This window comes from Lolium rigidum, chromosome 7, assembly GCF_022539505.1.
Source record: "Lolium rigidum isolate FL_2022 chromosome 7, APGP_CSIRO_Lrig_0.1, whole genome shotgun sequence".
Lineage (NCBI taxonomy): Eukaryota > Viridiplantae > Streptophyta > Magnoliopsida > Poales > Poaceae > Lolium > Lolium rigidum.
The window spans coordinates 65,194,498-65,205,490 of NC_061514.1; the positions used below are offsets into that span (position 1 = coordinate 65,194,498).

The following is a 10,993-nucleotide window of genomic DNA, read 5'->3' on the forward strand; positions in this document are numbered from 1 at the left end:
GGTCTTAGTGGTGGTTTATGGAGCAGCCCATGAAAAATATGAGTTCTTGATTGAGACATTGAGCTAGCTGTTGTGGGTTCTAAGCAATCTTTGCCTTCATTAATAGGATGGGATTTAAGTTCGTTCAGTTTTTTTAAAAAAAAATAAAGAGTTGAGTAAGAACAGAAATAGTGACCTCTTTAATGAGGTGATTAATTTTTATCAATTAAGAGAAATAGTAACGACTGGAGGTCAGTTTGTCAAATAATCAGAGAAAACCTATGGAGAAGTTGGATAGAATTTTAGTATTAAACTAATTTGAAATTTTATTTCCTTTGGTTGTGGTACATCAAATTTCTATAATTCGATCGGCGGAGCACACGGGCGTGTGTGCTGTTCGGCTTCAGTGATTCACATGAATATCGCAGCAGTCGCCAGTAACAACAAACCGCAGTTAGTTGTGGCATCGCCTATAGGTTTGTGACTGCATACTCTCGCTAACCCGCTCCACAAAACCGCGCTCGCTGATCAGTAGAGAGTAACGCAGACTCAAAAAATGAAGAAAGCGAAGGCAAACTGGTGACAACATATAGCGGCTCTCGTTAACTAATTGCGCATCATGGTTTGTCCAATCCAAGAACAGATTGAATGGGGAATTACAACTGATTACCAGAAGATCAACAGAGTACGCTGTTCACCCAAATCATCAAATTGTTTTTTTTTTGAACAGGGAAAGGCCCAGAAGGGCCTAGAGCTGCATTCATATCACAGTCGGTGGGGGTACAAGGTTAATACAGGACCATAAAGAAACAAAAAGAACAGACCAGTCCTGCAATTTAGCAGAAAGGACCCTCGAAAAAATACAAGAAAAGCAATCAAGTCCTTCTTCTCCTCCACCAGGATAACTTGGATTCCATCGCCGGCCACTCTCTCCTTCACCGGGGACAAAACCACTTGGCAAGGAAAGAACGTTGAACGCCGCCGGAAAACCATCAGAGGGCCTCCGTCTTGGAGGTTCAGTTGATGCTTTCACACGCATCTGGAGTGGCTGCCTCATCAGCCTAAAATCATGGTGGCAAGCAGCGGCCACCATTGGATCAACTCCAACTTGCAGCAAGGTTCCCCACCACCCCGCCGATTTGAAGAACGCAGTGCTGCTCTGCTCCTTCTCCTCGCCACCATGGCCGGCCAGAAGGAAGCTCACATCACTGCTTCTAGAAATCTGAGGGTGGAGACGCTTATTGGAAGAGCCCGCAGCGAAGAACTCCTCATCTGATTTCCTCCTTGGAAGTACATCAGAGAAGCTCGATGACGGCCGCTCGGTGGCGCGCCGGACCACACGAACGGAAGAACTCACAGCCTTATTGTCGGAGATCCCTAAGCTCAGCCTAATCGTCAAATTGTCGACGCACACAAGTGCCAATCGTTCCGACTGTTTATGGTGGATAAAACTGCCAATTCATACCACCAGCGTTAACATTTCATAAATCAACAGGTAGACGTAAAACTGCAATTTCATTTGACGAAGATAGAGCAGCAAACAAGCAGTGCTATGCATACGAGGAGTGCTAACCATATCACCTGCCACATTACCATTTGCACACGAGGAGTGCTAACCATATGCATACCAGCAGTGCTATGCATACGACAGTACCTACGATGCATAGATTTTTTGCTCAGTTACTTTCAGCCAGATAAAAGCGCTAGGCGGACAGCGCAACACGAAGAGAGCGAACGGGAATTGAGGTAACAAAAAAAACAGTACTACTGTTAAACAAAGGGGAAATGGGTTAACCAGGAAAATTCGAGAAGCAAGTGAACGACGTAGAAGTTCTATCCAGAAGTCCCAAAGATCACCTTGACTGATAATCATGCGTCCCAAGGAGAGATTCTAACAATGATTACAGAGCACAAATCGTAAAAATTAATTAACGTTGCTGAAAATAACCAGAGCGATTGCAACAAGATAGGAGGAAACTGCAAGTTCATTTCACATTAGTTTAGCTGGGAACTAAACATCTCCTGACACAAATTTCATACACTAGAACACCACCTACGATACATAGAACTTGCCTAGCGGAACCAAAACCTAACACAGGGAGGATGAGGAATCCATTTGTACAGACCCTGAACACCACACACCAAGCAGACCTACGTCAGTCAGATCACACCTCAAGCCGCAACCTTGCGTGCCTTCTTGGCAGCCGGGGACTTGACAGTCTTGGGCTTCGCCTTGGCCTTGGCGGCCGGGGACTTCTTGGCCTTGGCGATCAGCTTCTTCTCGGGCGCCTTGCGCTTGGTGCCAGCGGCGGCGGCCGACTTCTTGGGCTTGGCGGCGGCGGCCTTCTTCTTGGGCTTGGCGGCGGCGGCCTTCTTCTTGGGCGCGGCCTTGGTGGCGGCGGGCTTGGCGGCCTTGGGCGAGTCCTTCTTGGCGGCGTCGGAGAGCTTGTAGGAGGCCTTGACCTTGACGAGCTTGCCCTTGGCGGCGGAGCCGCGGAGCTGGACGGAGAGCATCTTCTTGAAGTTGGCCGGCAGGGTCTTGCCGTGCTTCTCCTCGATGTACTTGGCGATGGCCACCGAGCTCGAGCCCGTCCTCTCCTTGAGCGCCGCGATCGCCTCCTTGATCATCTGCGAAGATCGAATTCAGAAACCAATCAGCCCCGATTCAGATCAAATCAAACGAAGAGGGAGACGAAGGAGAGGTTGGGACGACGGGCACCTCGAAGTAGGTCGGGTGGGCGGCGGCGGGGGCGGCCGCCTTGGGCTTGGCGGCGGCGGGCTTCGGCTTGGGCGCCGCGGCGGCGGGCTTGGCGGGGCGGGCAGCGGCCTTGGCGAGGGCAGGCATGGTGGCGGCTAACTGAAGCAGAGCTCTGAAACTGAGAGACTTGCGCTGTGTGGTCGCTGTGGAAAGAGCTCGAGAGTTGGATGGATTCCAGAGGACCCGGGTCGAGCCGTATTTATATCCGCGGAATGGAGCGATCCTCGGGGGCGGAATCCTGCGATCTCATTGGCTGGCGTGGGTGCGGCGCGGATCGCGGTCCGGGAGTGAGGGGCGAGCGAATCCTGGCCGTCGGATGGTGGGGAGGTGGGGGGCGCGAGGATCGGCGCGCACCGCCCAAAGCGGGAACTGGATTTTCTACCTGCCAAGAAAAACTCTGGACCGCGGGTCTGTGGACCGCGTGCGTAGTGGACCGGCGGAGTGACGGCGCACGTTCTGCGTGACCCCGGGGTTGGGAGCGGAAACCATTCGCCTGTGCTCTGTGGAACGGGTCTAGAGAAAACGGAGAGTGCCCGCTGATTCGCGCGCCGGTTTCGGGCCATCGGTTTCCAATCTGGATATGGGTGACGTGTGGTATTCGAGAGCTTTCGAATTTCATGTGAGCGGGTCGCGAAAATATCCCAGGATTTTTTCTGACTTGTGTGGGCTCACGGGATGTGGCCATGGAGTAGGCCAAGCACTTTTTTCGCAAAACGCAAAATCGATTCATTGGTATAGAAAGTTTGAGAAATTTGCAACTCCCCCAATGATGATTATTTGCGCGCACCCGTCATTCATATAAAAAGTTTGAAAAGTTTGAAATATGTTTATTCATTACAATAAATACTCCAATTACATGACATAATTCCAACATTAACATTAGAATTATTTCTCATTTTTACTAAAAATAAAGGAATTCAATAAAATTCTTAAATCAACTTATTTTCTAAAAATTGTAATAACATTTTTAGAAAAGTAAATTGTAACGTTTTAAAAAAAAAGCACTCCAAATTATAATCATCACAAAATGGGTAAAACCAACGAATCCATTAAAGCATGCATCCTTTAGATTTTTTAACCATTGTCCTTACTAGTTACTAGACAATGATGCTAATTTTCATAAAACGAGGACTAGGGCCGGTTCAAACAATCCAACTGCCCTACTTTGCAGTATCGAGGCAAGTTCATCCTTGCTCATGTCATTTGATAATTTTTATCAAATTATTTGCATATTTACTATAATTATCATTCCTACATTACAAAGTAAAGTATTATTTTTCCAATTATAATTATAACTATGTGGTGGGCAACGCAACCATGGTGTAAGTTTGGTGAAGGTTCCATCTAGGATTATTAACCAATGTCGGTTAGTGATTCTTGCGTCGTAACAACTGTGTTAACCATAAATGCCTCACCTCAAGATGCGGTAGCACATCACACAATGAACGCAACAAAGGTCTCACCTTATTATTCGGTGACCCTCGCCACAAAGGACTAGGTCATGGTTCCACTAAGAGATTTCCTTCGAGACGGAAACTAAGCCATACACAAAGTCTGGGGCACACATCCACAACTTAATGGAAGACTCGCAAGAAATTACCACAAAGGCCTCAAAGCTGTCTAGGGTTTCAAGAACCCAAGAGTAGCAACCTTCTCACTTTCACCTCCATGAATCACCATGGAAAACTCAAACCGATGCACCAAATGCAATGGCAAAACACCACTAAGATGCTCAAGTTCTGCATAATGTGCTATTGAAAAAATCATGTGTTGTTTCCATCATACAAATCATAATATTGTGGTATTCTCCTTCGATGTTTTATTGGGTTGACTTGGCACATGTTTACACCATGTTATGACTACAACCAGTCAATTAAAGCCTCTATGATCATTTAGTTTTTTACTTGTAATATCACTTTATGTTTTCATTAATAATGTTTTTTCGCCATGCATGATTAATAATATACTCAAAACCAAGACGAGGTATACGATTCTGGCGCAAATATAGTGGACCCCAGAGAAGAATAGGCGGTAAGCCGAGAAAAAGAAGAGGAAGAAATAATATCAAAGGAGAAGAAACTAGAAAAGCATAAAGTTAAGAAGAAGTCAAAGGCTAAGGAACCAGAGCCATCGCCAAAGGTAAAGTCCAAAAGCAAGAACAACAAGAAGAAGGGCCAAGACAAAGTCAAGGATTCGGCCAAGATTGTTTGCTTCAAGTGCAAAGTTAAGGATTCGGCCAAGATTGTTTGCATAGTGTTTAATTCTATATACTTATCCTATGCCTTTTATTGTGAAGTTGATCCTTACTATCATTGTCAATTCACCACCGGAAATTATTTTCAATATACTCATTGTCTTTGACAATTGATAACCTTGTATGTGGTTGAATTCATGGATCATCTTCACCTTGGATTGCTTCTTATTTACTTATTTTATTTCCAAGAAGTCTTTGTTGCTCCCACGTGTCTTCTTTGTCCCTTTGAAAAATCTTTTGATAAACTCTCTTGATTCATATTAAGTGTTTGTTTTGGAAGACAAACCTTTTCCTTACGGTACATTGTGCCATTGTGAAAAGTGTAGAGGGTTTGGTTTATTTGTTGGAACCTTGCTCTTTTGGGAGTTTGCTATCTCATTCCTTCTTACATGTTCTATTTGTTGAATGAGATAAATCTTTGAGCATGTTTGCTTTATTTCATACTTTATGCTCAATGGTCTCTTCTTAGTTCATTTGATTGAACTTTGTTGAACAAATCTTTTGTGATTTGCGTCTTTGATATATGTTGGACAACAAATTTGTTTGGTCACATCTTTATGCTTTCTTCAAATTCATTTGGTGTTTTGTCCAAAGTATATCTTTCTTGGATCTTTAAAGTATTTATGCATGCTTATATGTAATTTGTTTACATTTGTAGCGTGCTTGCCTTCTTTGATCCATTATATAGGGTATACTCCATCAAATCCTAAACGGCTAAGATGTGCATGAAATTCAAATTTCATCTATAAATATGCACATATTTATATGGAGTGTGTCCTATGTATTGTGGTTATTCTAACCATTTTGGACCCAATAAGTTTGGGGACCAAGATGTACTTGAATATTGTTTTAGGTACATTGGAGATGCAATGGAAGTTTGTCTCATCTATAAGGAAGGTGTTGTCACCATATGATAATTGGAGTCAAGCTAGGATGATGAATGAACTCTTATCTACTACATCATGCCATTGCTATCTCGGTAACAAGTATCTTATTCATGCATTCTCCTATAGCATCCAACCTCTTGAAGGTTTCATCTTGGCATGAAATTATTTATTTCGAAAATATTGCGATTCTTCAAAAATCCTTTTTAAAGAAAACTTCTTATTGTACATTTGAGTAATTTGAGAAGATGCATATGATGGGAATATATATATATATATATATCATGTTCATGATTCACCCACCCAAATATTCCCTCTAGCAATTTATTGCATATCAATTCCTCAAAGAACTCGTATGTGCAATTTTGATGAAATTGCGAAATAAATCCATACTTGTGATACTTGTTGTCTCTCTCAAAACATTCCAACTAGCTTTACTTCCCTTATTGTTAATTGTGATGTTTTTTAGATTCTCTTGGTTGGAGCTCATTTATATACCATAAGTGAAAATTGGAAGCCATAGGCTATATATGCTTTTTAAGCAAACATTCTTGGTATATTTTATGACTTCATCTTGGATATCTTGTCTTATTTATCTTGTTAACCTCTTGTGTGTGCATGTTTCTTTATGGATCACTATGTCCACTTTAGAAACTTATATACATGAGAGCGTTAATCCATCATCTTGATATCCTTGTTCTTTGCCAACCATTTTTTTGTGGTGTTGGTAAAGAAGATTTATGAGTACTTGGTTTATTTGTGTTTCCTCATGCACTCATATCTCGTAATTATTGGACTCAAGTTGTTCTTGATAAGCATATTCTCTTTATCTTGGTTGTGTTCTAAATGATATAGAGGGGGTGAGGATTCCATGTTTATGCATACTGTATTCAAATGCAAACATTATAAATTATGCATGAACCTTGGGGAGCTTCCTTATTTTTTATTTAGAGCACTATATCTCTCTTATCATGATATCTTTGTTCGTCCAATTGGATCTTTGATTGCTTGCTTTATTTGTTAAAACTTCCTTCACCATGTTATCCTTGTGCAATCTTTGATCCTCAATATAGTTTGACTTCCTTCAAATATTCATCATTGGATATGTGCATTTGATTCCACTCAAATTATGAGAAGTGCACACCTTGAGGAGGAACTCACATTATATTTGATTTTCTAAATTTTTCACCCATTTTGACAATCGATGCCAATGGGGGAGAAGTTTAGAGGGTTTAAGGGAATGGTTTTATACTTAAGTTTGTTTTTTTTTTGCTTAAGTGTTTTGCCTCTCATGCATTCCATATTTATATGTCTTGCATGGTTGTATATATATATAGTGAAAATTGTCCCAAAGGTTAATCTTGACAATGTATGCAATGAATTCATGTTCATCACACGTGCATACATTGTGGGGGAGTTTTCTCTATATATATTGGCTCTACTCACATCCCGTGCATTTGTTGTAGTTGTGTGAGTAGAGCCGGTTTTGATATGGGCTAGTAGCTTTGTGTTGCTTGACCATATCAAATACAACCTCTTGTATACAACTTATTCTCGGATAAGTTGCGTACTTGTTTCTAATATTCATTATATAAACCATCTTATTGTGATTGTCATCAATTACCAAAATGGGGGAGATTGTAAGGGTATATTGCCCCTATGTGTGGTTTTGGTAATTAATGACAACCCCTATGGACTAATGTTTTCATTGAGTTTATATGAAGGAATATTCCATAGGTACTATTTGTACTCCATGTGTTGGATTCAAGTAGGATGCCATGAAGGTAAAGGTATACCTTGTGTATTGGCATCAAGATCAGCGGTATGAAGATATATATGTGATATGATCAAGAAGAAGAAATGAAGATGGAGTTCTTATGCGGAATATGATGCTTCTTGTCCGTATTTTATTTATCGACTCTTCACTCCATAAACATGTGGTCTTGTTTATCGAGCTCAGTTTCGCTTGGGGACAAGCGAGGTCTAAGCTTGGGGGGAGTTGATACGTCCAATTTGCATCACTATTTTGTATCATAATTTGCTGTTATTCATTGATATATTTCATATTGGGACACAATACTTATGTTATTTCATCTATTTTGCATGTTTCATCATTATTGGAGGATCAAGCACCGGAGCCGGGATTACTGCTGGAAAAAGCATCGTCGAACGCAATATTTCGGAAGATCAAGCGTGGAAGGAAATTTCACGTAAATTCCTATTTTTCCAGATGACGGAGGGAGCCGAAGGGGAAGAAGAGGGGAGCCAAGGTGGGCCCGGACCACAGGCGGCGCGGCCCATGGCTCGGCCGCGCCACCCGTGGTGTGGGGGCCCCGACGCCCTTTCGCCTCCTTTTCTTCGCGTACTCCTTCGTCCGAAAACCTAAGCCCGGAGGAGGACCTCACGAAGAGTTACGGCCGCCTCTGCGGGCGGAGAACACCGAGAGAGAAAAGAGCTCTCCGGCGGGCAGGAATCCGCCGGGGAAATTCCCTCCCGGAGGGGAAATCGACGCCATCGCCATCGTCATCGAGCTGGACATCATCTCCATCATCATCATTATCATCTCCACCATCTACACCGCCATCACCACCGCTGCACCTCGTCACCGCTGTAACAATTTGGGTTGGATCTTGATTGTTTGATATGGGAAACTCTCCCGGCATTATTCTCTACTTGTTATTGATGCTATTGAGTGAAACCATTGAACCAAGGTTTATGTTCAGATTGTTATTCATCATCATATCACCTCCGATTGTATTCCATATGATGTCTCGTGAGTAGTTCGTTTAGTTCTTGAGGACATGGGTGAAGTCTAAATGCTAGTAGTGAATTATGGTTGAGTAATATTCAATGTTATGATATTTAAGTTGTGGTGTCATTCTTCTAGTGGTGTCGTGTGAACGTCGACTACACGATACTTCACCATTTATGGGCCTAGGGGAGTGCATCTTGTATTCGGTTGCTAATTGCGGGGTTGTCGGAGTGACAAAACCTAAGCCCCCGTTAGTATATCGATGCAAGAGGGATCGCGAGGATCTCGGAGTTTAAGGCTGTGGTTAGATTTATCTTAATTACTTTCTTGTAGTTGCGGATGCTTGCAAGGGGTATAATCACAAGTATGTATTAGTCCTAGGAAGGGCGGTGCATTAGCATAGGTTCACCCACACAACACTTATCAAAACAATGAAGATTATTTAGCCACATGAAGCGAAAGTACTAGACTAAAATCCCCGTGTGTCCTCAAGAACGCTTGGTCATTATAAGTAAACAAACCGGCTTGTCCTTTGTGCTAAAAAGGATTGGGCCACTCGCTGCAATTATTTCTCTCGCATTTTACTTACTAGTACTTTATTCATCTGTTACATCAAAACCCCTTGAATACTTGTTTGTGAGCATTTACAGTGAATCCCTCATCGAAGCTGCTTGCAACACCTTACGCTCCTCGTTGGGATCGACATTCTTACTTATCGAAGATACTACGATACACCCCTATACTTGTGGGACATCAAGACTATTTTACGGCGCCGTTGCCGGGGTGAAGCGCTATTGGTAAGTGGAATTGGTAAGGAAAACCTTTACTTGTTTGTGCTGATTTTATTTACGCTCGCTGCTATAAGTCATTATGGAGAGATCTTCTCTTCAATTTCTATTTGAGAAATCTACTACTACTGCAACGGTAGTGGATGAGGCGCCAGGTGAGGAAGTAGTACCATATAAAATACCTATGAAAATTATTGAACGTGTTATGGATAACACGCTATGAAGGGGATGGAGCTGTCCATCCTGGTGATCATTTATTGTTTTTGCATGAATTATGTGGGTTATTCAAATGTGCAGGTATTTCTATGAATGAAGTTAGAAAGAAACTATTCACTATATCGTCTGTCATGGTAAAGCGGCGCATCGGTATAAATTGCTGAAGAATGGTGATTCTATTGATTGGGAGGACATTGTGCCTTTATTTTATTCCAAATTTTATCCTCCAAGTGAAATTCACAAAGATTGGAACCGCATATATAATTTACGGCCTCATGATGGAGAGAGTATTGCCCAAGCTTGGGGGAGATTGAAGTCTTTAATGCTCAAATGCCCCATTCATGAGCTTCCTGGTAATGTTATTATTGATAATTTCTATGCAAGACTTTCTTTTCAAGACAAGACCTTGCTGGATACTTCTTGTTCGGATCATTTACACGCAACAAAGAAGAGTTTAAAAGGGACCTTCTTGATTGGATCTAAGAAAATACTGAAGGATGGGAGAACGACAAAGATAGAGAATCAGGTATAATTTATGATTATAAATGCATTGAAGCTTTTATGGATACTGATAAATTTCGTAATATGAGTGCTACATATGGTCTTGATTCCCAAGTTGTTGCGAATCTTTATAAAGCTTTTGCTTCTCATTATGAATTGCCTAAGAAGAATTTTGATAAGTATCATGAACCGTATAAAGATAAAATTGATTCATCTGTAAACAAATGTGTAGTGGTTGAAACTGTTGATAATGTTATTCCTGAAGCTTATATTGAAAAAACTCCTTTCCCTGCTAAAATGAAGGAGTACTCTGTCATATCTAGTGTGGTTAATAAAAGTGAAAAGAAACCTAAAGAACCTGAAGAACAAATTAAAATTGAACATGCTGTTGCAATAGTTAAAGATCTTGTGACTAAAAATGTGGAGGATGGTCATATTATTTTCTGTGAAGATGCTTCTAATATTGTTTCACATCCTAATAAACCCAAACAAGTTAGTGTTCCTATGCTATCTGTTAGAATTGGTGATCATTGCTATTATGGTTTATGTGATATTGGTGCAAGTGTTAGTGCTATTCCTTATGAGCTTTACACGGAGATTATGCACGAAATTGATTCTTGTGAACTTGAAGATATTGATGTGGTTATTCAGTTGGCTAATAGAGAAACTATTTCTCCAATTGGTATTGTTCGAGATGTGGAAGTTCTATGTGGTAAGATTAAATATCCTGCTGACTTTTTGGTACTTGGTTCTGTCGCTAGTGATCATTGTCCTATCATTTTTGGTAGACCTTTTCTAAATACTTGTGGAGCTATTATAGATTGTAAGAAAGAGAAAATTTTGACTAGATTTGCTTTGGTG

General features: G+C 41.5%; 1 protein-coding gene across 1 annotated transcript; it reads right to left on the bottom strand.

The window, feature by feature from the left end:
• Positions 1–1,948: 1,948 nt before the first annotated feature.
• On the bottom strand, positions 1,949–2,897 carry LOC124674324 (histone H1-like). Its single transcript, XM_047210360.1, has 2 exons — positions 2,699–2,897; positions 1,949–2,607 (listed from the first exon to the last, which is right to left on the bottom strand). Exons 1-2 carry the CDS (start codon positions 2,822–2,824, stop codon positions 2,152–2,154), a joined length of 582 nt encoding a protein of 193 aa, XP_047066316.1. The 5' UTR covers positions 2,825–2,897; the 3' UTR covers positions 1,949–2,151.
• Positions 2,898–10,993: the final 8,096 nt, after the last annotated feature.

Coding starts and splice junctions, on each gene's coding strand:
- LOC124674324 (XM_047210360.1), bottom strand. CDS start 2,824: ATGCCTGCCCTCGCCAAGGCCGCTGCCCGCCCCGCCAAGCCCGCCGCC. Junction 2,608..2,698: donor CCCACCCGACCTACTTCGAG/GTGCCCGTCGTC, acceptor CGATCTTCGCAG/ATGATCAAGGAGGCGATCGC.